We start from the raw sequence: 27,824 nt of genomic DNA, 5'->3' as shown, positions 1-27,824 counted from the left end.
CACAGAACTACAACTTTTTCGGAGGCTGTGTTTTTGTTCGTGAACTTGACTAAAAATAGTTACTACAGGTGCAGGATGCGCTCTTTATCAAGCGAAGATAAGGTGACGGGGATTTCGAGAAAGCCCTTGCTTATATCGTTCCGTCTACTCGGAACGCCAAGCAGCTTTCCCGGCTCACAACTCGCATAGAAGGCAGTCTGTGTGCATTTTTACCATACCGCTACCGCTCACTGTTAATTAGTAAATACCCTTAATAATTACATTGATAATTACAGGTTCGGCGACGGGCCTCGGGGCAAGAAACCGCACTGAAATGGTCCACGTGAAAAGCTTGGCATACTGCTGAACAACAATGCGATCACAACCATCACAACCATTGTCACTCGAGAATGTAAACACAAGCAGCGCGCCATCGCCCCCTGTACGATGATCGCACTCGCGAGCTGTTTATTATTATATTATTATTTTTTTTTTTTATAACTGCTGCTACCACTAGTAGGCGCTCGTGGCGCATCCGCCCCACTTTCGTTAATGCGTGAAACGTTTCGATGCAAATGCTTACACATGCAGCAATATTTTTACTTTTTATGAGTATCTTTATTACTACTTAATGCATAAACGGCTTCTGCGTATTTGTTTTTTGTTTTTTATTTTTGTGTGACGTCACCGGAAGTTTTGGTGTTACGGCGTTTTGGAGACGGAAACACGCTTCTTCTATGCATGTCGTAATAAGCACTTTCATCCACGTTTGTTGGCTCAGAGGTTGACATGGACAAGTGTAATGGGAACGTGAAAATGTGAATTTCTTTCCTAGTGCGAGGCACAGTTACAATACTGAAGTCTGGCAACAGAACTCCTGAAGTGTACCTGAAACGCTCTACCATCTGGCCTTCACAAAACATTCTTAAATTTCCCACGTCCTGTTTCATATTTTCGCATCCCGTTGGTCTACAACTATAAATATTTGGAGTTGTTGAGGTGACCTGTGCAGCAGGCAATAATACACATCAAGGAGAGACAGCTGCTGTAAGTACTTTGATGGCACACACACTGTGTTGGCCACTTTTTCTGCCTCACACCAGCCAACTCTCTCCAATGCAGGAAAGTGGCAGCTCACAGAATGGGGAGAAATGCACTTATCACTCACATTATCCCTTACAGTCTTTCCCATCCCCTTTGCTCCTCATTTCTAAGACAAAAGCACATAAAAAGCCACCCTTATGCACTTTCCTAAACTACACACATGGGTGCTTTACACCTTGATAATTTTGGACCCCAAATTGGAGGTTAATGATACCAAGGCTACACCTGCACATCAAGATGCACTGTTGTAGGCAACTGCAGATTGACAGGTACCAAGATTTCATACATAGAAATTTCTTTCTTGTAACCAGTCAAAAATACAGCATCTGCAGCAGGCAGCAAAAACCATAAACTACATTAGCACTACTGGTGTAAGCACAGCAATGAGCCACAGTGGTGGTCAGTGTATATAGATTTTTAAAATGCATCTCTCAGGACCTGATTTCTTCACACAGTGACCTCCTTGTCTAAACCAGTTGCTTTGATTTTTTCTTTAGTGGGCCTTTATTGTGGCAGAATTTTTTTGTCCTAACTTGATCCCAATGAAAAAATTTCTGCCATGAATGCAATTATTTTTTAGCAAAAGGCAACTGGATTTTCGTTGATGAATTATAAGCGAAGCATACACCAGAAAAATGGGCCGTTCTAAGTATTTTATTTATATTCTGAGCAGACACACTGTAATAGCATTGCAATGACAGAATTACTAGTGGTGGATGATTGTAGATGCCATGCTCAGCCTTTAGGCTACATATTCCAATAAAACAATGCTCCCCACATTAACACATATATTGAGTAGGCAAACATGGCTTCACCTTCAAGGCAAACAATTCCACAATGCCAATGGCCACCGTAATTTAGTACATCATCCCCATTTTAGTTTAGTGGAACACACAGGATCACAAGTTCAAGATGAACACGAGAGAAGCACAGGTGGGCCCAAAGAACACACCAAACGGACAGTGGCACTTGCAGTGCTACCAGGCAAGAAAAAATGCTCACACAAAGACAAAATAACGCCTACCTGTCTTCCTCCGAAATGCTTGCGGGAAATTTCTCAAAAAATTTGAAGAACTCAGACTTCACCGGAATCTTGTAAAAAGAGTCCAGCCTCTTCACAACATTTTTCTGAAGTAGAAATTACCACACAGTCAACAGAAGCTCTGAGAGGTTGAGAGCACTGCTAAGCAAATGCTCCAGGTTTACAGCTTTATTCACTGGTCCCTCTTAATTACTCTGGAGACTCCAAGTTACGTTAATTTTTGTATGATGTTCTAAGTTTACTCCTCCATTAGGGCGGCCAAAAGAATAATGGCTTTTAATATTTTCTTTTATCATCTAAAAAAATAGCAGTACGATAAAAATCATAACACTGCAACATAAAAATCTGTGAACATGACCCCTGTGTCTGGGTAGGTACAGTGGAACCCCGCTAATATGTCCCTGCGACAACCCGCTTCTTACGACGGATCACCGTGCTCCCACCAAACTCCCCATAGAAACAATCCATTAAAAACCCCAATGATGTGACGCTCGGGTGCACGCGCAGCTTGCTTCATACGATGGACCGTGGCGCGGATAAACCGGTGTTTTTCCCATCTTTTACACCGCTTCACCGCCTCGTCCCGACCTTCTTTATTCTTAACCCCCGTTTGGTGCTGCTTGATGTGCGAAGGTCCGCAGGCGGGCCAGACCACTTGCTGAATAGACGCAGGCAAGCAGGCGGGTAGTCGTGAGCGGGGGTTAGCCCGCGACGGCCCCACGTTGCAGCAGTACGCCAATGCGCCAACCACGAGAAGTTAAAGTTCAGATGGCAGGCGAACCGTGAATTCGAAGCTTCCGTCGAGCGAACAGCCACTTTCTCCATTGATTGATCCAAATTTCTTCCTTTCCCAACGCTCTCTCTTTCTCCCTATATCTCTGCTCTCTGCTTATCAATGTATTTCAAAGCCGCGTTGTCACTCTGCTCCTTTCTTTGGTAGAGCGCCTCAATTTGCGCGCGTTCGCCGCAAGGGTGGAGACATGTACCGTATTTACACGATTGTAAGTCGACCCCCCCCCCCCCTCCCCAATTTGCATCTCTCTCTCTCTCTCTCTCTCTCTCTCTCTCTCTCTCTCTCTCTCTCTCTCTCTCTCTCTCTCTCTCTCTCTCTCTCTCTCTCTCTCTCTCTCTCAAAAAAAAAAAAAAAAAAGCGAGCACAGAAAGCAGCTTGTTTGAACGCTGCTGTGAATGAGTGCCAAGAGAGTTCTTCAGGCCCAGGGCACTCATGACAGACGGGCCGATTCAGCACAACAGACAAGTGACACAAGCAGACGGCGACACGGCCGCCTAGAAAATTGTATCACAAAGAGAAGCTCTTCCGTCAACTACCAATACCCCCATATGGCGGCTTTTCCATCAATGATCGATGCGACCACAAGAACCGTACGCTTGTGGTGCGCACAGTAGATGTTAAAAAAGAAAAGCTTTTGTATAAGCTTGCGGAATAACCATGCGCTGTGGGTTGAGCGGGAAACTTTATTCCCAATCACGAGAACGCCTTCACTGCGAGATGACAACCATCGAAGCTACCGGCAGCGGCCACTGCCGCGTGATATCAAAACAAACAACATGGGGGTTGACAGAAGTGGCCTCTCATGTTTTTCTTTGATTCGTGAGTATGTCACTCGCATTCAAGAAGCCTTTTGTTCGTCTGTAATAAACAAAATGAGTACTACCGAATCCCTTAAATCAATACACTGCGCTGACGTAGGCACAATCATATCACGTTCAGTACACTTGCGAACGCGCTGGTGTACGGTTAGCCGCTCTAGGTACGGTGGACAAAGGGCACAAATCAGGAATGGCAACTTTCAAAGTAGGCATCACCTTTATCGACGCCAGAATGTATGCAATGGTAAACGCTACGCTTCGACCGTAACCATAGAAACGAGCGTGTTACGCTTTCTCCAGCTTGTAGCACCCCTGATTTCTCAGTTCTCTTGCCGTTACAAGTGGCACAAAGTTCGATTTCGATTCTAACATTGGATTGTCAGACTTGAAAAAAAGAGTCGACCTACAATCGTGTAAATACGGTATACGTTGGCACCGCCATTTTGGGTCACTCGCTGGCCACCGCAGCAAGTCACTGTAGCAAGACCGGGCTATAATTTTTGCCTCAACACGGTTTACTCACGAAAACAGCTATGTGTTGAGCACTTTAACTCAATAGCGACGATACGAGACTGTTCAAAGGGTGTTTCCACCATGTACGGCAATGCCATTTTTTTAAATCTCCGCCTTGTACTATCGTTCGTTTCACTTGGACTTAGCAGTTTCACACTCCCCTTTTCCCCTCCCAATTTGCTCGACCCCATCTTATCTTGCACGTGCAAGGCGCGGGGCTGGCGGGCTATAAATAGCACCGGACGGCACCAGTGTCGCGTAGCGTGCGGCGCTTGGTTTGACAGCCTAGTACGGATGCCATGGCGGGGAGGGGGGCACAACATAGATGTTGCTTTTTTTTTAACTTTGGACTTCAGCTAAACGTTCGCAAATCACACGACAACGTGCTAAATGTAGTAGTTTAATAATGTTCTTAGCCCACTTGTCGCGGGAGGCCATCTATTATGCTGGCATTTACCTGCAACCCGGTCATACGACGCTTTCTTGTGGTCCCTTGGAAGTCGTATTATCAGGGTTTCACTGTATTAAAAGTAATGATCCCCGATTGAATTCCAAGTTGAGGAGACAAAGCATCAAGAGCAGTCACAACTATTTGGCTTGCATTGTATGAAAGAAATGCAGCTGATACCATCAATTCTTGAATGTTTATTAGAATAAAAAACCCAGAGGTCTCTTGCTCATTCATCAGACCTCCCTTGGGATAGCGAGAAGCTATGGTTCACCAAGTCATAAAAATGAAAGCCCAAGAAAGTAGAAAAGGCAGTGGTGCCATGATCGCTCACAGGCCTTCGGGCACCTGCTAGCCAAGGCATGCTGCAACCCATTTATCAAATTATCCAGGCAGATTGGTGCACCGCACCAATCAAACACCAGTCAGCGACTACACTTCCAGCGACCACACTTCCCAGGCCACCCCGCTCCCAAGGCAGTGTGGTTTCCTGGCTGTGCGGCCTAACAAAAACCCTCCGAGACTTCTGATTCTACAGCTCGTGCTTATAGAGGTGCCTGAAACACTAGAAAGCAATGGCAAAACCAGGCTTGGCTAGACTTCCATGATTTCCCACAAACATCTCGCAAGAGCCACTCTTTCTTCCTCATAATTAGCAGCATGTACGTTTTCAATTCTAAACACTTACAGCATTACATTTTGCTATATTGCCAAGGCCCTGCCTTTTTACGCATAAAAAGGTGACCGAACTGAGATGTAAAAAAATTTAACTCTGTAATTTGTTGTAGTTTTTGTTTAATATGTTGCAAGTTTTTCTAGAATTTCTCCAGCAGTGAGAATCAGTCTTCTATATTGCACGTGATTTGCACGTCCACAAAAATTGCAACGCAGATGTGACAACCTCACCATTGACACGGCGTGCAAGGTTTTCTTCAGTTTGATGCCTTCCTTCATTAGCTCTATAATTTCATCCACCTGAAAGACAAAGCAGACATCTGAGCACACTAGACAATCACTCTGTTTAAACGCATACTTCATGTGGCGAAGAAAAATGGCTGCCCACAAGTGCTTCAGACATTGTGATTTGTCTGCATCCACGGATGATTCCAACATCAATGATTCTGGTAATGATGATGCAAGACTTTCAGCTCGGATTATGTCAACAGGCTAAACAAGAGCCATCCTGAAATTTTGGCCGCAGTTTTCACCTTGCCCAGCCCAAACGGTTGATTGATATTTGCAATTTCACGCGTCTCATTATGAGGTATCAATATCAAGACGCAGAACGCCATCCATACAATAAAGATGGTTCTTTGTTTAAAGGGGTCGTGAAGAGAAAATGTATTGGCCTTTGCTTATTTTTGCCTGCTTAACTCTTTCGTTACGGCGGAAAAACGGCCCATTTTGAGTGCTTCCATAAAACTATATTTCTTTCTCTTGAGCTAGTGGACGCATTTAGCATTGCTATGCATGGAATTGCAGCTTATAGATTGCTCTTACGAACACATAGCAGCAGTTTTGTGAAAGGTACAATTACTCACAGTTTATTAGTCAAATAATCAGAAAAAAATGAACAAAAAAGTATACACGCAACGTATATAGGCGATTGTAATGAGCCTAAAAATTATTTCAGGAATTCTAAGATATACAAATTGTTCCTACATTTCTTGGCTATGATTCAATATATATATCAACGCTGTACACCAAGTTTTGTATTTTTGCGGGCCCGTCAACCTAGCGGAACTGACGGCTGTGCCACTCCTCGAAGCCACTCGAGTGTAAGTCGGTCATGCATCCAAGCACACATTTTGGTTTTCTGACACAAAATCCTTTTCACTTTAGTGGTAAAAAACCAGAAAAAAAGCTGAGCGCTCTTGAGAAGTGTCGCGCATCGCTCCGTAGCGGTAATCTGACACGAGTGCCAGGCTATCATGAAGGTGATAACGCGATAAGATGCGACGTATTTGGCAAAATATCCCCACCGTATGTTGTCCAGACCCTACACATCAATGTGTAAAGCCGCAGTCGTCAAATGGGAAGCCCGGTTTGTTTATAAATACAGCCCAAACACAGCGGACGCCGTTTTCAGACAACTCGCCACTATCGCGGGTTCAAATTTCACTCTTTGTGCGGTCTCTGCACGCGAAATATCAACAAAACATACTAAAATCAAAAATGAGTTGTCAATAAATACGCCAGATGGCGTTAGTTGTCCGCCAGGTGCCATTTTTAGCTTTCGCAGGACGTTTGAAATCGTCGGGGCTCCGTGTCCGATGGCCTATGGCGCCATAAGGAAAGAGTTAAATGACCTTTTAAGAACATAAATCCCAAATATTCTCACAATTCATTGCTTCTAGAATTTAGGAGACGCCTTTGAAATTCTCATTGTGAGGCGCATCGCAAGCGACCATGTGCGCATCGTCGGGCGGCAGCACAACTAGCATGACGTCGCAGTAAGTACATTCGAGAGTTAAACTAGTTAAACGCTCTTTGTGTATATTATTCTGTACAGCTGCAAACCCGATATTTTAAAAATAATGCATCCTTTATTCGTTGCGATAAATAGTTTCTATCGATGTGACCAGTGTCATGACCACTTGAGTTGTCTGGCAACCATTGTAAAAAATCCATCAGTACGCAGAGAAGCAAATGAAATAAGTTCACAAACAGGCAAAAGTTTCCACAGCGTACCTGCTTAGGAAGTTTCCTGTACCTTGACACCAGTTTCTTGTAGTCATCCACAGTTTTGAACACCATGTAATCAATGGTCTGGAAGATGTCCACATGGATGCCTTCGATGAAGCTGATGGGATAGAGGTGCCTGCCAGGGGAAACAATGTGTCACACAAACGGCACGAAAAACAATCAGCTGTGCTGTGCAAGCTCTCAGGGCCACACAAATTGTACCACCCCATCCACATAAGTTGTGGCACACAGCCAACCAACATGCCACACATTACTGATAACGAAAAGCGGCTGAAGTTATGTGAATGTTATCTCCTATTTTTTAATGCATGCTAATGTGTATTAGTGGCTACAAAAACCCAGTAATCTGCTTAATCAACCAGAAATTAACGGGCTTTTAAATTACCCCTTTAGGTCAATACACAGTAATCCACAGTCAACCGCATTCATTTTCTGGACATTTTAAATAGCTTTGATACTGTAACTTGCACCGTGTACCGATTTTTAGGAACCCTCCCCTTTCTCTGTCACAACGCACAAACAACAAAAACCATAAGCACTACATAACGAAGTGTCCAAGTTTTTGTACAACCCTCCCCAAATTGAAATGCTGGATGAACTGCTCATTCATTGCTCTGGAACGCCCCTGTTAGCACCACTAACCCGGCAAAGCGCTACGGTCATGTGTCAGCAATTTCTGGGGCCTAAATGGGACAACAACATCTGCATCCTTGCGGAACATAAACTCGTGCTTTCAGGAAAGCCCTGTTCTTCAAACATTTCCTGTTTTAATAGATAACACCAGTAAAACGTGAAAAATAAATTTAACCTTCTAATGTTCTCTAATTATCATTGTGAGTTCTCTTGTAAAGGTGGCCTTAATAGTGCTCTTGCTGTGCCCTCTGTCCCATCCCTTGACCGATTTTGCAGTTAGAATTCAAAGATCTGCTTTTGACATTACCGAGTTCACACACTTGCTTGAGCATTCACTTTTTGCAGTAATCTAAATATCTTCACGTTTATCACGCTTCCTATTCCCTGATCTTGTACTATTAAAAACACAGAAAGGGCAAGAAATATCTGGTGCACAGAAATTGAATGGAATCCCATCTTGCTTTAAGAGGTGGCGAAGGAAAGGCAAGCAAGTCATAACTTTTGGACATCACATGCAGAAATGAACACATGAAAAAGTAGCATCAAATGTTTTGTTATACACAGAACCCTGCTTATTGCCCTCATTATTGCGTTGTCATAGCGCGATCCCACTAAAATGTTCATAGACAACTATGCATTATAATCCACTTAAAAAATGCCGTAATACCACAACATTCATGCTTTATATGTTGCCATTATAGGGCAGAAATGAAGATAAATATCGCTAAAGCGATAAAAGTGCATGGAAAAAATTAAAGTACAGTTCACAATGAGCACTGTTGGTGCACCACTGAAGTCCCAGAAACGAGAGAGCACGGCACAGCACCTGTGCACATCATCATCGTCACAGCAACGCCGCCTGTATTAACATTGCCTGACGCGTCGTGCGCTTTTCAATGGGAAGGGTAGGGACGCTTAGTTCAGGCACTGATCCGCTATGTGGCGGGTGCCGGCGGACATCTCGCCTTACGTCACTGCTCGCGAATCGCGAACGCTGCACCCACTTCTATGACGTGTGTCTGTCAGCTTGCCTGTTGGGCTTCAAGGGCCGTTTCGCTTACATTTTAGCCGTGACGGGGCGCTAGTTCTGTGGCGCACTGGGGATCTCCTTCAACGTGTGGCTCGCTTCATACTTGCTGCATTTTTCCAAAGATAAAGACGGAGGCGGACTGAAATAGTGTAAGAACATACTGATTGTCGGGTAGACATATGGCTAACAGAAAAATGATATTTTCGGATGGGGCAGCCATTATTTTACTTATATTTTTCTTTCTGGAGTATTTAGAGAAGAAAAAATTGTGTGCACGTTTTTTGTTCAGGCGCTCACTTCTACGATTACTTTCCAATAATATCACGTGCTTGTAAACTTCAGAAAATTATAGGAAACAAAAGGATAAGCAGCTGGGATCCCGCCGCGCTGTCCGGGCGCTTCTACAGTACAGTCCTCAATTTTATAAGTGCGTACCGATGCGGAGTGCGAACAGCGGGGTCAAAACAATACCCAAATTCGGAGGGGATAGAGGTGGGATGCCCCACTCAGAAAATTTCAGGGCCTGTGATACGAGTAGATAAGCGCGCAAAGCCGGCATCAGCCTGCGGCAGCGAAAGGGATTTTGCTTCGTGACAAAGGAAGTTTTATGATTGACAGACCAAGACAGACAGGCATGGTGAAAAACAAGAAGGCGTAGGAGCGCCGCCTCGGGAACGCTAAACAAACTTTCCACTATTTTGCATAGTTTCCGAGAAGCGGCGCTGGCTGGCGGACATGAAAGCACGCTGGAAGGCTACGGAGCGGGGAAGGGTAGGAGAGAGCAACAGGAGAGTGGCTGTTTGGCCATTTTTCGCTCACGCGTTAGGCACTGTTTATACAGGCGGCGTTGGTCACAGTCACAGTTGTCGCTACCTTATTTGCATGGGAACGCGCACCCGTGACCACGCCTGTACACTATGTTGCAAATGTTTTCTGCTAGAGAATTAAATATGTTTCAGGCTTTGTTTACCTTTGCCACGACCATTGATGGCATCAAAAAACTGGAAAGCCTTCTCGTTGAAAAACAAACCTAACGTTTTTCAGGTAGTCAACAAGGAACTGACGCTGGAAAAAATACGTATTGTGAAAGGGTTTGAACTGCCACTGTCGACTTCCAACTCAACTGTAGAATCCAGTTGATTGATTGATTGATTGTAGGGTAATTTAACGCGCCGACGCAACGCAGGCGATGAGGCGCGCCGTAGTGGAGGGCTCCGGAATAATTTTGACCCCCTGGGGATCTTTAACGTGCGACGAAATCTCGTACACACGGGCGTTTTTGCTTTTCGCCTCCATCAGAAAAGCGACCGCCGAGGCCGGGAATCGAACCCGCAACCTCGTGCTCAGCAGCGCAACGCCTTAGCCACTGAGCCACCGCGGCGGGTAGAATCCAGTTGAACTGGACGTTATACGAAGGTGCATGAGCCGCTTCGCTATGAGGACAGTCACAAGGCGATCTAATACCCCTGCTACACTTGCGTTTCAAAGGCCTTTCAATTGAATGTCATTTGACTCGAATGCCAACTTCGCGCTGCCACACAACATTTGAGATTCTCAAAGGACTTTGAAACACGAACGCTTGTATTCTTGGGCGCAGTTTCTGCATGCCATATCTACAAAAGTAATAATTTTACGAGTAAAAAAAAAAAAAGAGCCCACTCTTTAGAGTTTTTTCATTTGTTTTCGTTTCGGTCACTCAGTCTACGATTACAAGGTAACATGGTACTCTCAAAACAGCCAGTGCAAAAAAAGAAAGAAAAACTGCATATCTTGTGCATGTTTTGTGCGTGCACGTAGGCTATAATCAATTTTATCATTCACAAAGGTGTTTTTTGGTCCGAAATTAAACATTTTTGCCAAGTTATGAGAACGAAACTAGGCAGCAGGGGCAACACCAAAACATGGCGAGTGAACGCGGAAACTTTCAACTGCCTTCGAGAATTGTGATGCAGTCAGCTGAATGCCTTCCAGTTCGAATGACATTTCAAATTTTGAAGGCCATTCAACTCATACGTCCTTTCAAACACTCGTGTAGCACAGGTATAACAATTGGAAAGGGACAATATCATTCCACAGGCCCAGAAGAAGCACCAAAGATGTGTCAGAGATGTTTTTAAACCTTGAAAATGCCAAGTAAATTTATTTTGTGTTTCAATCATGGCTTACGCCTTTTTTAGCTTTTAACTCTTTCGTTACCGCGGGAAATTGACCAATTTTGAGGGGTCTAACAAAACGTTTTTTCCGTGCTGTACATATTGGCTAGGCACACATTGCAGTGATATAAAATGCAGACGATTCCACGCACTTTCCAACGGCACCAGTTAGGAAGTTGTGTAATAGGAAGTTGTGTAAATAAATTACCAGTAGTAAAAAAAATTTGTGTAAAAGTTGTGTAATAGGAAGTTGTGTAAATAAATTACCAGTAGTAAAAAAAATTTAGAATACACATTTTGCAGGTGAACATTTTAAAAACCTGTCCTAGAAAAAAAATTGAGTTGCGCGGTAGAATTTGTCAGATATAAAAGAAAATGTTAGCACGTGTGGTGCCCGTGTCTTGCGGTGAAGCCCAACCTCTATTTCAAATTTTTTTTTATTTTGGATGGTTCTCTGGAAGAAATCTGGTGGTTTGACATCATTAAAGGCCCCAGTTAGCCTCTACGTGATGTAAAAACACCTTGTCAATGATTATGACCAGCACAATATTGAAGGCAAGCAAGTGATGAGAAAAATCTGCTTGGAGTTGAAAACCAAACTCTGTGGCATAGAGTTTAATACTAATATATACTAGAGGGAAATCTGGCGCCACTGTCTAGGAGAGTCGCGTTTCAGCGAGCGTGCCGTCATGGAGGAAAAAAAAGTTAGGAGACGGCATTACGTCACGCAGCTAGCCTTCGCAAGCCCAGGTCCGTTGAAGCCGTTCCCTCCGCCGTTTCCCTTTCTCAAGCCGCCGCAGTCGGCCCTCCAAGGTCGGGTGGGCCGGCGGCGGCGGCGGTCTCCGACTCCGGGGCATCTCTCGTGTTTCGTTGGCGGTAGCTGTTCCCCGTCCTTCCTGCATTTGTCTGCTCGGCGATCTCATGCCCGTGTGCGGGCAGGAGTGCCGCGTACGTGCGGAAGACAAAAGCCGTGGGGAAAAAACAACAACATATAGCAGGCTTCGCGACAACGGGCCGCAGAGCAGTTTCGAGCAGACGAAATTGAAGAGCGCGGCGGCCCATACAGAGGCGGTGCGGTGGGGTCACGTGGTGCAGTGACGCCTGGGCCGACTTCGATTTTACTTTTTATGTATAGGCTTCACGTTTCTCCGGCGGCGCCGTCTCCTAACTTTTTCTTCCTCCATGCGTGCCGTCATGTACTGGGCAGGCATGTTCCACTTGTCCTTGGCATGGCTCACGAACAGGCTGAAAAGTTGGCTTTGGCTGCAAAAATGCAACAATATTACTGCAAAAAATTAATCGAATTTGTTTTGTTATTATAAAATTAAAGCTCCAGAAAGATTTATTTGTCAGGGATTATTTAGAAGCTTCATGGAAGATGAACAAAAAAACAATGTTACCCCTTTTGGCTTCAAGACGAAAAAGAAGCCACGTGGCTAACCAAGCCAAGTAGGCGAGGAACGTCGCTAGGTGCAATGGCGCCGCCCACGGCGGCCCGCGATTGCAGCGCCAGATTTTCCTCTAGTATATATTAGTATGAAACTCTATGCTCTGTGGTAGATGCTTGTTGACGTTCTGATCATCACTTAGCAGTCAGAACTTTAATTTGCAGTTTATTATCATGTTCTGACTCGTTATGGTAGCCCTGCTTGCAGGAATAAGGTACGATGTTTTAGAATCGTGCCCAGCAAGCTTTCACCAAGCCGCCGTCGTGCTATGAAGTGAGTTCAGCACTACGAGCCTACTACATTGCAGCGCCACCTAACACATTTGAAAAGAAACAATTACAAGGCTGTCGGAGACTGTCAGAATAGACAGCTCTACTAAGAAGCGACACTAGACTTCTGGAAATACCCTCGCACAAAAACGAAATTGGCCGGTGAGCAGCTGTCAATGTTCAAGGCCGATTGGAAGCGCTCTCCTCATCTGAACTGATGCCCGATGACTTGGTGTTACCTTTAGACTTTCAGCGAAAGCTGTTATCACAGAAGTAAGGCAGGGGTAAAGTTGAAGCATGAGCGGCATGCTTGTTTTGAGGAACAGTAGCGGGCAACGGAGGCGCCATGGCAAGTGAGCTTGTAGTTGGATAACTGCGTAGTAGCACCAAATATGAATTTCGCAACGCAAAAACGAAACCGAAACTGTTGGAAACTGGCTGAAAATGCCAGGCACACTTGCTAGACATGCAGGGGACCATCAGAAATAAGCTTTGGCAGAATAAAGCGACCCTTTCTCCGAACCAAAGTAATTATCACCTCTCAACACTGTCGGATTACAAAGCTGACAACATTATTTGGTACTTGAGTTGCCAGGAGCCTTTTGACAAAAAAATATTATGGTAATGCAGCCTAACCATGAGCGGCATGCCTTTTTGTCAAGTACAGCAGCCACGTCCTCTTCCTCAAAAACACACGCACCTTAGCTCTACAAAAAACTCCCTCAAAAATCTCAATGTCGCCGGAGCGAGAAGATTTAAACTGATTCTAAAAGTGCAGTGCCTAGACTAACCACTGGCCCCATTAGGTGTACGAGAAGCGACTACAACATGTCGAAATAGGGAATATAAATCATCGATCAACGGTGATCGATTTGAGTAGGCGTGGTAACGAAAGAGTTAAGAGCATGTTTTTGCAGTACTAACGATATGTTTGTGTTGTACGTTTCCAGGCCACTTTTTTTTTCCTGCAGTCCCGTGGAAAGCATATAAGCAGGGTTCTCCTGTTTTTTATTTATGCCTCGCAAATAAGTGCGCATTGAAGGTGCACACTGGTGAAAGTGGTGAAGACATTGGCGAAGGCTGTGGTGAAAGTTAGAATTTGGGGGATCAGGAATAACGTTTCCTTGCAATCGCTTTTGAAACTCTACTTGGCCTACAATGCCTGCCATCACCCACTCCCTCCTTGAAATGTGCCGAGGTACCCACCCACAGCCAACAGAGAGGTCATTCATAACCCATTCTTCTTGTGAGAAAGAACCTGCACCCGTACCTGTCTGGCATGCTGTGCCCTGTAAAATGTAAAAGGGTTCAGCGCCACTGCCAATGTAGTCGAGAATAGAGAATCTAAACTCATCCCCGGTGGAGAGGCATACTTTGGCAGGCCATACTTCCCTTTCATTGGGTGGCCAAGCTTGGGCTATGGAGTACACCACAGTGCAGAGCCTTCACAATAATACAAATAACCGTGGCTCTTCGATGTGCACCGTGCATGAGTGTTTTTGACCTACACTGACACACTTACCACTCGTGTGTGGTCTCGTTTCCAGTAACTCTGGGCATAGCAGAAGACAGAAGATTGTTTTTGCCACAAGACTCTCTCCCCTAGGCCTGTACCCAAGGGGGGTGGGGAAAGATTGTGACGGTCCAGAATCACTTATAATGGGTTACATTTCAGGTGATTTCGTTTTGTAGGGGCCACTCCACAATTACCCCAAACTCTCTTTAATTGAGAGATCACTACCAATAAAGCCCTTTTGTTGCTTAAAAAAGTGCCACAGTACAAATAGGTAAAGGCCTTATTATACGGAATCAACAGGCAGTGTTAGCACACCACATTCTTGGCACAGAGAGGTCTTCACAATACCCATGTGTGTGGAGGCCCCGGAGGTAGCCCTCCAGTCCATCGACAAAGATGCCCAGGCTTGCAGTCACCCAAGGGTCCTCAGACTTGGGCAGCTCTTTGGCCTTTGCAAGGAAGTAGCGAACTTTTTCCTGCAGAGCCAGAGCAGCTATCAGGCTTTCTGGTCCCATCCTCCGTCACCGAGAACAACTGAAGACACTTCAATCTGTCACTTCAAATTTGAAGCATTCAATTCAGCTTGGTCAGTAGAATATGTCAAACCAAAATATGCTCATCAGCCATGAGTGTAGTAACAACTGAATCAGACTGCCCCATGCAAATTTTGGGTTTGAAGCAGTACTCGCATTGAATCCATTTTCAGTATGTTTGCTTTTTCTAGCTCATTCGCTATAAGGCAAGAATTAAAACTGCCGCATAAGAAGAACGCTACCCTACATCTTCCTTGCCACTTTTCATCATAGAATGTGATGCTTATCTGAGCAAAAACTTATTTGTAATCATACATATCTGACACAGAATCCATATTGTCAATGACAACATCCCCATGACCAACTGAAAAGGGAATTTGAATGCTTGCTTTCATAGCATAGTGTACAGAAGATATTCCTGCTGAACCAAACTTGTCGCACCTCCAAATAAAGTGAGAGAACACGTCGCTTTCACACTTCCTAGCTAGGGTGCTTCCTGAAGCAGTGTAGGTTACTGTGGCAACATGTGTTCGCTCACGTGACCCTCCTTGGCACTGGCTCCGTGCCCTCTCCCTTTTCCTTCACATTGCGTCGTGATCACCTCGCTGCCTCCTCTAACACTGTTCTTTCACGCACCTTCTCCCAGGAGGTCCCTCCGAGAGTTGTTTAACTACAAGACCTCCTTCTGTATTATTATTTGTACGCACATTTAAAACATGAGAAATAAACTTCAACTTCAATTTTCAACCTGAGACTTTCTCAGGCTAACTGTCAAAGGTTTTGCGGTCACAAAATGTAATAGGAGGCCTTGCTGCTTATTGGCTAACAAGCGGCAGAGGATGTTACATGAGGTGATGAAGCAAGATTGACTCGTAGGTGGGGTCACCAACAATGGCAAGGCATGCCGAGCAAAATTAACAAATTTTTCAACCCTGTGCACTGTAGCGTTATCTGCCGTGACAAGAGGCCCCATGGCAGTGCCTGAAGAGCCCATCAATCCCGAGGCGGTACGCACCAAGAAAGCTGAAAGAGGCGCAAGAAAGGCATGCAAAGACAGCCCGATTTCATATAGGGAAAGTGGCCAAGGGCAGCACGACAGCCGTCACTGTGCTTCAATTAATCAACAGGTTTCTGTCATTTTGCAACAATTTTTGTATGGTTTTCCATGAAACAAAAACTAATATCTAGTTACTATTCTTCGAATAAAAACATTAAGTGTGGTGCACACATTTTTTTTTTTTTTCATGAAATTAAAGGCAGCCCAAATCACAATTTCATACCATGACAATTTTTACCCCAGAGGCATCAGGAACGAGTACAGTTTTACTTGTAATTCATGAATTATCAGGCCCTGCCAGCTCTCCTGCCTCATCCAAAACCTCCCTTGGATGACAACAGCATAGGGTGCATTCACTGGCCACTCGGCCACACGGCGGCATTACCTGCATTGCGGTGGTGACTCCATTTTTATAGTCGGAGGCCGGTGCGTGGACAGTGGCACAGATACTACGGTTCGCCTCGCGCTAGCCCGATGTCATCCCTGCGCATGGATTTGCCTTATTTTTCACACTGCTCAAACAAACGTGGCTGAAGTTGCGAAAATGTACCCACCCAGTCCTGGGGCAATTTTATCTAGTGATGGCGTGCGAAGAGGCGCCAGTGTTACCATGCCACCCAGACAACCTGCGCGCTTCCAAGTAGAGTGCGAGCCAGAGGCGTGCTTTGGCGACAGTGGTCTGATGAATTGAGCTCATGACCATCCTCACTAGAGTTTCCAAAGAAGCTGGGTGATAACGATCGCGAGATATGTACATGTTTAAAACTAGGTGCTGCGGTGACGACCCGCTGACTTGGGGGCGACGAAGATTCCGCCGATAAATTTCCAGCATTTTTTTTTTGTGTGTAGATGAAGCAGAAATGAAAACAGAACAAGCTTACTGAACACGCTTGTTGCTTAGAGAACAGTTGAAGGCAAAGAAATTGTTGGAAGCCCAGAATTACCTGAGAAGTAGCCTTGTTCAGCGCATTCTCCTCAAAGCCCTCAGAGTAGTAAAGGGTGAGAGTCAGTGCCCAATCGGGTTCGTCTGGACCATAAAATACACTGGCTGGCCTAATTAGTAAACATTCAAGCACTACGTAGTGCTGCAACCATGTGACAGGGCATGAGATGAAAGCTTCGACGCCGACTCCTCACCTTTAACGCAATGCGCAACTACAGATTCGGCCTTGATTCGTCCCATCATTGATACCTTCTCTGTGAATTCGATGCGTGCAGCCAGGTAGCCTTCGAGCACTGCCCTAGCCTTTGTCGTGCAGCACGTTTCGAGTCCAGTTGTAGGAAGCGCAAACAGCGCATTCCCACCCAAAGCCAAAGGCAAAAAGTGCCTGTGGTGGCTGTTCTGTACGTGCATCAAGTGTCCCACCGCCTGAAAAAGGTCGGCGGGAAGTGCGGTGTGCAGGTTGTATTCTCGGCACCTGAGAAACTCTCCAAGATGCTGCGTAAGGTGAACAACCCTTGCACAAAGCCCCGCTGTGACACGAAGCACAAAAGTAGGTTTGTGGATTGTGCGATGGGCGTAGTCTACAGGATTCCCCTGTTGTGCAAAAAATGCTACGTCGGCCAAACAGGCAGGTGCCTTAATGTAAGGCTGCAAGAGCACCAAGCGGCTGTGAAGGCGTTGATGGGGGCAGGCAACCTGGCTGCTCACTGCCGGAGGTGTAAGGATTGCACTCCAGATTTTCTGCACACGCGCATCCTGTACAGGTCTTCCTCGCAGACAGAACGGGAAATATTTGAGGCCTTCATGATAAACAGAGAAAGGGAAAGGTGCATCAGTTCACCATCCTTGGCACTGTCTGCAAAGGAAATCGGTTTTTTGGAGAGGGGGAGCAGGTTGTGCATGGGTGAGGGGTGATAGCCGAACACACGTGTAAGTTTAATTTACGCCGAGTGATATTGGCGGGCACTGTGAGGTGGCTCTGTTATATGAGCAAGTGTGACGAGTGCGATTCTATTTTATTTTATTTTGTTTGTGTTCGCTGCTCTTTTTACCCTTTCCACGTTTCATGTACATATAGCCTTCTTTCGTGGTTCTGTTGCATAAACTGAGTTGAAGTTCTAGCGTGTGTTTCGTCGCCTCTTTTCCTTGTCGCTGTTAAGTGTTCGCTAGTATGATGATTTCCTTAGCATTCCACCATCCCAAAGGAAAAACAATGCTGGCCACTCCTTACGACAAGGTGTTCACAAACCCATGAATCACTTAGCAAAAACACTGCCCACAGAAATGTTCTTGCCAACATAACCCGGAAAACCCCATTTCGTGTCTGGGAAAAGCGGTCCCCGCGTCAGCGTGCTACCATACAAATGGAGTTGACGCAGTCACGAAGGTAGCCCCACCGTGCAGTCAAGGGCCCAGTGCATACACCCCACCTGGTTCATGAGTGCGCCAGCGAAACGTCGATCTGGTTGCACAACAGTGAGATGAAATTTATTGATGACTGGAGTTAGGGTGTTTAATTTGTTGGTTTTTATTATCATTATGCAAAGACCTATTGGTTATTGTATTGCGCATGCACAGTGGCGGTGTTTCCGGATGTACTTATATGTGACTTTGGTGTAATAAATGTTATTTGCAAGTCTGCGCCTGTCCTGTGTTCCCTCCCTTTTTGTGGCCGTTCAAAATCGCGCAGTTTTTTACTTTATGTTGAAGATGCACCAACTCACCCACCAACAAGTTCTTCTAAACTGCATACACCCTACTAAACATCTAAAGTTAACAGCTACTTTAACATTTTTCCTGCTCTTGCCACTTGTGCCCAAGCTGTGGCTCTGCCAAAATTTAGTACCTGAAGCTTCCATGTTTGGTGCGATCGGCGACTTTTTCTTCCACTACCTCTGGGCCTGCATCGGGTTTTTCGGTTTTGTGATGTTTTGTTACACGCTTGAGTCAGCTAATTCCTCCAGCACCGATGTAACAGTGCTGGTGGATCTCTATATTGCTTGAGCTCCGCGACAAATGCATTAAAAAGCCATCTGCACACAAAAACTACTTGCTTTTCTGTGGAACTCACATGTATGAAAGTAAGGGTGCATTCCCAGGTCAAGCAAAAGTGGTACTCACTTCTCTGTCTCGAAACGACTGCAGGGAATACGACTCCAGAAGGTGGTCGTAGTCATGAAAGCCGACCATAGTGGCGAACTCGGGGCTGTCCTTCAGTCTCCATTGCCAGAACTCTTCAAAAAGCTGCGCGGCCATTGTTTCTGGGCGCTCCGAGTAGAGTCCGACGAATGCCTGCGTATCGGGGGCGACGGGTTAATCAGGCTGCAAAGCAACGCGGAAGGCACTGAAAAAAGAAACTGTGTCACATCCCGTCGTGCTCAATAAGGCATGCATCTAATCACTGCGGCGGCGAGTTCACGGCAGCGAGCTAGAAAATTAATGTCAGGGTTCAGGCGATGCAACCAGACCCACGACCGCGAGTCTGGTTGTGCCCCCTGACCACTTTGCGAACGGTGATCACCAGAATCCAGCACTTCCTCCCCGTACTGCAAGCTGCAGTAAGTTGGGAACAGGTGAAATACAAACTTGGGGTAGTTGGTAGTACACTACGGCAAGGAAAACTGCGGGGAAGACGAGGACAAAATAAGGAGACTGCGCCCTGTGCGTCTAGTCGCCTTCTTTTGCGATCGCCTTAAGCGCAGTTTTTCTTGTCGTAAGTTACGACTACCTTACCAACCACGATGACAAGCCCCGCCCACCCTCCGCGCTGGCGGCTTTGAAGAAATACACCGGCCGGCACAACCACCGCACCAGGAAAGCACGTCTGGAGTCTACGAAGGATGAAGCAGATGGGAGTTCTGCTTGTTCTACTTACGCCGCTTGCTATGGAGGGCGATTCTACGGGCGCGCTACGAGCACGTGCCGTAGAAGAAGAAAAATCTTTTCACACTCCATGGCACGTGCTCAGTGACGCACCTTGTAAACATATGGATAAATAGTGGCCAGCATAAGCCCGAAAACCACCGCCGCAAACGACGCTCGGAGAATAGGCTGCATCATGGCAGCACGAAAGACTGCGTAGATCTCAGTAAGAAAAAAACGTGGTATATTTAAGGGTTTATCATCGTGGAACATAACGATTCAACAGCGAGGCATTCAACAACCTTGCGTTACCCACACCCACACTTTGTAGGAAGTGGCTGGTGTGGAGGGAGGAATCTCTCCTCCATTTGCCAAACAGCCACGATGAAGGATATGGGCAACGTTGGGATTATGGGATATGGTGCATAGAGTTTCTCACAGAGAGCGACACTAAAAATTACTTAATAAAATAAAGCGCAATTTTATTAAAATTTTTAAAGCTGTGTTATTGTAACAATGCTGTGACGTTTTTAATCATAAATTGTTTCGTAAACAATTGGTTCCTGCGTAAAAGTAGCGCCAAAGCGCTTTTGACGGCTTCAGAACGTCCTCTGGCAACCACAGTACAATTCTATTTTGATTTCGAAGCGGAGCGTTTTTTTCACGCACTCTTCGTTGACAGAAGGGTAAAATCTTCGCTAATAGGGAGTGACTGTCTTAAATTTACCCTCAAGGCATCGTGGACAAACCACCATGAGCAAGTGGACTGTTGTGCCGCGCTCAGGCGCGGCCAATGAAAGTCTGCCAGCACTGCCACGAGCTCACGCGCACATAGGAACGCACCGGGTGAAGAACGCTTCGAACACTTCCAGGCCTGGCAGACGATGGATGACCAAGCCTGAGGAAGTGCATCTCTCCGACTGGAAGCAGTGGATGTCGACCGAGAAAGTGCGTAGCCCAACGAAGGCCTTTTTCAAACCTCATTGCCGACGCACTGCTACCGAAAGGATTGGTGTAGCCGTCATGTCTGCCAATAATTCGACCCAAGAGAAACGCAGTCGCTCGCAGCGTGGAACGCGCAGAGCCATGATGCACAAGAAGCGTCTCACAGATTCCCAGAAGAGTGTTCTGTACTACACCAAACTAATTAAAGCGTTAAAGAAGAGGCGAAAACGTCAAAGGCAAGATGGTGCGGAGACGCCGGGCTCAGACAAATGGTGGAAAGCTATTGAACGCTTGGACCCCGTCAAGGCTTACCGAGTCATCAAGGATCTCAAGACCACCACGCTGAATAAACTGAAGGTGACCGATTGGTTCAGTGAACTCGAGAAGCGGCTGGAAAAGGTTGGAAAGAAGTGTGTCCCAAAGGAGAAACCAATTACGGAGGCAAGCGACGATGACAGCGAGGGTTTGGACCTACCTGAGCTGACCACTCCCATGCTGGACGAAGTAACCTCCGTTCTTGAGCCCGAGCCCGCCAGCGAGGTTCTGGTGTCCGGATTCAGACTGAACATCACCCGTTCCGACATCGGGACTTTGAAAGACGGCAACTGGCTGAATGACGAAGTGATCAACTTCTACCTGAGCTTGATCATGGAACGCTCGGGCACTGAAGAGGCCAAGACAGCGGGCTGGCCGCGTGTCTACGCCTTTAACACCTTCTTCTATCTAAAGCTGGCTGCCAGTGGCTACGCAGCAGTGAGGCGCTGGACGCGCGCCATTGACCTCTTCGCGTTCGACATTCTTCTGGTGCCCCTGCACTGCACCTTGCACTGGTGCTTGGCAGCTGTTGACTTCCGGAAGCGCACCATTCACTACTACGACAGCCTCATGTCCAAAGGGGACAAAATGCACTTCCTGCTTCAGCTTCAGTCGTACGTCGAGGAAGAGAGCCTTGGGAAGAAGAACGAGAGCATCGACTGGAACCCCTGGGAACTTGTCATAGCTGAAGACACGCCGCAGCAGACAAACACCAGCGACTGCGGCGTCTTCATTTGCCAGTTCTCAGAGTGTCTGTCACGGGACGCACCCTTGGCATTTGGGCAGCAGCACATGCCCTACTTCCGTAAACGCATGGTGTACGAGGTTCTTCACAAGGCCATCCTCTCCGTGTGAGGTGACTCAGACACCTGTTCCTTTTGTGTGAGGGGACTCGTGCGCTTGTGGTTTTGCGTGAGGTATTCGGACACTTGTTTCATTTTGTGGGAAAATGCCCTCATCATTTTTTTTTTTTCTTCCCCCAAGCAGGACTCTCAGATGGACGTATACATACTCCTGCAGTCCCCTCTGCTCCTTGTTTTTGCGTGTTAACTGTTACAAATGGTTGGTGCTGTAAGATACAGGACCTTACTTGGGTTAACCTTCACATGTGTAGCTGAATGTCTGTGGAGAGAATAAATTTATTTTTAAAATTTACGGCCATGCCGTTTGGTCGCATCAGTTCGAAAGTAATGCCAAGGCTAAGTACAGCGCAGCAGTGCAATTCCAGGTAGCTGTTCCAGGCTCTATGCCTGCTACAGCTACCTGTCCTTGGTACTGAATTTCCGCTATAAGGACGCGTGTCTGGGCACTTTCGCCCCCACAAAAGTTAATGCTTGTTCCTCGGTAGTAAGCAAGGAATGCAAATACTGTGATTACCTGAGAAATAAATTCCCAGGTAGTTGCAGTAAAATTGCATTTGTGTATACATTGTTGTGGTAGGTTTTTTTTTTTTTTCATTCATTGGGCTTCTTTTTTGTTGTTGATGTTGTAACTTTGAAAATGTCAGCAGGTATGTGAAATGCAATGTATACCATGGCAAAATGATCAAAACATGAATTTGGGTAAAGATGACGCTCACTGCAAAATGACAGATTGCAATGGGTGGCAAGAAGTTTAGCATGACTAGTTGCTGCCATTTTTGTGCACGCTTACAGACTTGCTCTGGTTCATGCTATAGGTAAGTAAGAAGGTCTCTTGCTGAAATCCGTTCCATTTTGCATCGCAAAGGCAGAAATGTGCCTTTTGAGCTAAGCAGTTTGGAGAGTCCCTTGGATTAAGGTATTTGCAGCAGTTCATAAGCCAGCTCAAAATCGCCATGTCCATGGACAGTTGAAGGAAAGGGAAGTTAGCAGCCAAGTGAGTGAGTGACCTAGCCTTGCAGGGAGTGCCAGCAATTGCTCTGCCCTAGCAGCACAAAACCACCTGCAGACAATCACCACGAGTCCCATAGGTTTTTGTCCTTCAAAAACTAGGACCAGGTGCAAGATATCCTGCCTAGTGATCCAGTGTCCATGTCGAAAAAGAAAGTCTTCCAAAGAGGAATATGGGGCTGCTCTCCTTCAAGGCTGACCACTCAACCGCATGTTCCGGGCAGTTCATGAAAATATGTCTGATGTCACCTGGTACACCACATGTTGGACACAGGGGCAATGAGTTAAGCTTCACCTTCTAATGCCATACCAGAGTTCCTGCTGAATATGTCTGGACACAATACACCAGTGACGCCTCTTCAGGTTAACCCCTAACGCAATGTTCGCTCATTCTAACAGACTCCAAGCCTGCCCTGCAACTTGTGCATCTTGGGGTTCCCACAGATAGAACCTGCCAATGCTCCTTGTGTCTCATTCGGCAGCTCAAGAAAAATGGCCCTAGTGTTCGCTTTCAGTGGCTCCCTTAAGGGAACGAAGCTGCCGACAGGTTGGCCAGAGAAGTGCTCTCATATTCTCGCCTGTGAAAAGTGGTGTCAGATGAACGCTGCATTTAAAAGCAGATCATCCCAGAACATTTAAGGACCCTTTGGTGCCCACGTTTCCAGCCATGTGTTGCATTAGCAGAAAACTGTAGCTTAGTGGGTAAGGTTTGACCCTCATCGACCCCGGCCCGCACCAGCATAGGCGGTAATGAGGCGGCCCACCATCATGCTCGAGCACTGACCAGCTGAGCAGGCCCCTCTTTTCCGCCTAACAACGGTTTTCCAACGGCTTCTCAGTACGAACTTCTAACATATCGAGAGGTGACCCAGCACTACCGACTCCTCCGCAGGCACTATCCCCCACTGCTCCTGTCGCTAAGGCACGCTGCCACCAACATGTGGCGCATCCTACAAATTCACTGCTTCCCCCACAGAACCATGCTCACACACGCATCCACACAAATTTCCAACACCACACTGCCCTCATTGCCACCCACGTGATACCCACTTTCATTTGCTCTGTGAATGTCCACACGACCCACTTCCCCCCCACCCCACGCCCCACCACTGGGAACAGGGGTTGGGGAGCTCGGACCTGGTGATTCAGGAAACTCTAACCGCATGGGCCCTTGCGGTCGCCGAAGCCATATGGGCCTCGGCCATCCCTCCCCCCTAAATCCCAGTTGTAAAATAAAGTCTCTCTCTCTCTCTTTCTCTCAGGTGCTGACAAAAAACCCTGTGATTTTGTCACAGGGGGAAATAATTTCTAAGTCTTTGCATTACTTCTTTGTGCTGTTCTTTGAATGATCATTCTGTACTTTTATCACTGCATCTGAAACTGAGCTGGCCAATACCGATGATAAGGCTGGTGTGACGACACACGAACCTGAACAAACAGTGCCTTGACTTTTAAGAATCCAAGAACAGCGTTCCGAGTGAGTGTTCACTTTATCTTGTGCATACATCATAATTTTTGGCTCGGATATTTCTTGTTAATGCAGTCTAAGGACTGGACTTGTTTATTCATCATGTTTGAAATGCATTTCAGATGTTTGAAAGAAGGTTGCATACAGTCTTCAAAGCAAGCACTTGGTAACAGACTTTTTCCTACTCTTGCCTTTTAGAAAAATTGCTAGTTGTATAGCTGTTTTTATTTGACTTGAATTTGTAAATGCATAGCGTAAATATGCGAGGCACTTTCATGGCACCACAGTGTGTAGTGCCATGAATATTATTGTTGACAAAAGGCAGTTATACCTCATCATACTGATGCTATTAAAACAGAATTTAATGTTAAAACCCTGCTTTTTTTCTTGCAGAATTGCATGCCTTCACCTTAAAGTCAATTTGGAGGTGTGAGGGGGCAATCTGTGAGGGAGTTGAGTAAATTGGTGGCCCATTTTAAAACTTGACAATGAAACTGAGCAGAGCAGCCACACGAAGGTGGCTGGCACCATTATGACAATGGCACGTTAAGTAACTGAGGACGAGTGAGCGTTATTGGAATGTGGGCACAGATAAGGCTTGCTCAGTCTGGAATGCCATGGTCCCATGCTCCTTATCGGCCCCTGTCCACCAGTTGGGACTGGTCCTTTGGGCTGCAGCTAGCCTTACCACTGAACCATGGCTGGTCAGGAGAGGACGGGTTGTGCTTGCCCTCACATGCCGTATGATAGAGAGTGCTAGCCACTTGACATTCGGGATATGCGCCATGCAGGAAAGTGTTTGTCTGGTGCTGTCCACATGCGTCTGCATCTTCTCTGTATATCTGGAGGTCTAGGGTGGGCGGGGGTGGGGTCCATTCTTTACTCTCTGGTGTGCCAAAATGTCTATGTATCTCTTTGGAATGCCTTTGTCTATATCCCCTGGGGTGCTGTCACCTAGCAAGGTGCCCTCAAGCAGCGAACTGCACCCAAACCACCCGCTGGAGATTCGTGTCCTGGGGTCCAGACTATATATTTGGGGGGGATCTTGATTGTTGCCAATGTTCCGAGGGCTGTTGTTAATAGTCAGCCTAGTGGATAATTCCTGCAGGTGGCCTGTGAGTCTGTTATAACCATGATGTGGTCTTTGCCCAACATCGCTGTGAGAGCATTTGCCATTTCCGTTAGCCGAGTCTGTGTCTAGGGTGTCTACAAAGGTCGCCACCACTTCCTTCTCACTTGCACTTTACCAAACTGATCATGTGTGCTTCCTTTTCCTTGTATAATTCACTATGTCTGTGCACAAGTTTTTGTTGTCTCTCTCGCAAATATTTCTAGGTAGTACCTTCGCTCTTTCCATTTTTCTTTGTTATGTTCTGTATGCATGTTTCAAAGAATAGCTTCAACCCTGATGTTATATTTCAGGTGTGGTGGATTATTTTCTTTACTTTTCTGTTTTTTCTTTAACTGCGTATAGACCAGCCTGTGATGTCCCTGCCCGTTAAGTATGAATCTGTTTACTCGGCTTGACTTTGGTACTTCTTTTAGCTCCTCTTATGTGTTATACATACCTTGGTGAAGCAGTTTCTTTGTGGAGGTTGTTGTGTGCAGTCCCAGGCCAGCTTGCATGCATTGCGATGAGTATGTTCAGCTTCTTGTGCTAACTGTTTTTGGGTCCCAGATACGGGGTCCCATACGTGATCCTGCTCGTGATGAGTGCCTAAGTGATCCCCAAATTTGTCTCTTGCTCTGTGACTCCGAGGCGCAAAAATTTCTGTGTCTGCTTCTTGAAATTTCTGCGCAGCAGCTAGCCCTGCTCCACCCGTCTGGAATACCATCCCCAGGATATGGAGCACTTTGACATGTGGGATGCTAACCTCATTTTGAGCTAATCTGGTGTTTCTGGTCAAAGACGCCCTCTCATTCTTTTCCTTAACACCAAGTTCTGATTTTTCCAGAGAGCACAAGAGACTGCAGTCCCACTGGTATCTCTCAGTCCTGTCCTCTGTTTCTTTCAGAGCATCGTGCTGTATTCCTGCTGACCCAGTTCTTTCGTATGGTAAGATAATTCACGTAAATCGTGTGGCTGAGGCCTATGTTGCATCTTAGGATGATCAGTCAACCCCTTATCGCCATATGAAACTGCAGTGGTGAGATTACAGATCCCTTAGTGGTCCCTTTTGCGGTGCTTTGATGTTTTCAGTACTTAAATTGCTGAGGCCTGTGGTCTTGTTCGTAAAATAGTCTTGAACCTTTTGGCCACAGTTTGTTTTTCATAGGCTGCGTAGCACTGCACTGTGAGAGACTGTTGAACACCCACTTGATGTCCAGTGCTAGGATCACACTCTACTGCTGTATGCAGAGCTTGTCTGTTGTGTCCTTGAATTCATAGCAGGACATCTTGGGTCTGTGGATGAGGTCTGAAGCCAAGCATCGTGTTTGGTACGTCTGTTGTTGCACACAATGTACTTGAATGGCTTGCTTGTGCAAGGTGTGGGGGAATTGGCAACAGGTTCTTCTGTTGGATCAGTTTGCCCGGTTTGAGGATCACTATAATGTCCACAAGCTTCCAGGATGCCTGTCTCCCAGTTCTCATTAATGGGCTTAAAAAGGAACTCTGTGGCCCTGCAATTCAGGTTTCAGAGTGTCTTGCTAATCTCGTCCCTTCCTGGGGGCAAGCTTCCCGTCAAGTTCTTTTATACCGCCACTATCTGTGGTCTGTTGAGGGTCGGTTTAACTCTGGGTTGTGTTTGTCCTCGTTCACTGGGTGAGTGATCATCCTCATCAATTGTTTCCATTGGTGCAGTGGCTTTGAGCATGTCTTTCTCAATGCCCTGATAGTTATAGATGAGGTGCTCTGACTCTGTCTTGGCCAACAGCGACTTGAGGCTTAACCCCTCCCAACCTTCCCTTTCTCAACTAGGCCTCTTGCCATTCCATTTAATAAATTATTCTACTACTACTACCAGTGGCATAGCCACAAACATTTTTCGGGGGGTGCTATATGCCGCTGGTAAAAAGTAAAACCTAAGAGGAAAATAGCCTACATGCAAACATTTCATTTTCATTTGATCTAGTTTTCTTATTTTTGTTTTACATGTTACTATATCGATGCAGAGTGTCAACAGTGTGGACGAAAAAAGGCCGAAATGAGAAGGGGACACAGGGGGAATGCACCGCTCAGAAACTTTCGGGGGGTGTTCTGACACAGAAACACACAGAAACACCCCCCCCCCTCTCTCCCCCCCCTGGCTGCGCCCCTGACTACTACTACTGCCCATGCTTTGCAGTTGCTCAAAGACCCCTGTAGAGCCAGTCACACACCTGATTCCAATTTTGTCATCTCAGTCTTTACGCATACTCCTTTGCTTGCGACCAGGA

At 46.2% G+C, this 27,824-nt stretch overlaps 2 protein-coding genes across 11 annotated transcripts in view; one reads left to right on the top strand and one right to left on the bottom strand.

The window, feature by feature from the left end:
• LOC144151690 (uncharacterized) overlaps window positions 1–20,255 on the bottom strand; it is a 69,663-nt gene extending 49,408 nt beyond the window's left edge. Inside the window, exons 1-6 of one of the 10 annotated variants that reach the window (XM_077682831.1) lie at window positions 20,170–20,254; window positions 19,107–19,277; window positions 14,801–14,928; window positions 7,389–7,518; window positions 5,604–5,672; window positions 2,108–2,211 (exon numbers count right to left, since the gene is read on the bottom strand). In XM_077682831.1, the coding sequence (XP_077538957.1) occupies window positions 2,108–2,211; window positions 5,604–5,672; window positions 7,389–7,518; window positions 14,801–14,928; window positions 19,107–19,241 (566 nt within the window). In that variant the 5' untranslated portion in view covers window positions 19,242–19,277; window positions 20,170–20,254. The other 9 variants (XM_077682823.1, XM_077682837.1, XM_077682818.1 and 6 more) reach the window with 9 other exon arrangements.
• A 192-nt stretch (window positions 20,256–20,447) lies between these two features.
• LOC144151682 (sentrin-specific protease 1-like) lies at window positions 20,448–22,262 on the top strand. The gene has a single exon (XM_077682796.1). It carries the CDS (start codon window positions 20,601–20,603, stop codon window positions 21,960–21,962), a length of 1,362 nt encoding a protein of 453 aa, XP_077538922.1. The 5' UTR covers window positions 20,448–20,600; the 3' UTR covers window positions 21,963–22,262.
• Window positions 22,263–27,824: the final 5,562 nt, after the last annotated feature.

Source organism: Haemaphysalis longicornis, unplaced genomic scaffold (assembly GCF_048455015.1).
Source record: "Haemaphysalis longicornis isolate Haplotype H1 unplaced genomic scaffold, Haemaphysalis longicornis Haplotype H1 scaffold_1, whole genome shotgun sequence".
Classification (NCBI taxonomy): Eukaryota; Metazoa; Arthropoda; class Arachnida; order Ixodida; family Ixodidae; genus Haemaphysalis; species Haemaphysalis longicornis.
Note: the sequence above shows the minus strand (reverse complement) of the source record. Positions and strands in the feature narration are given on the sequence as shown.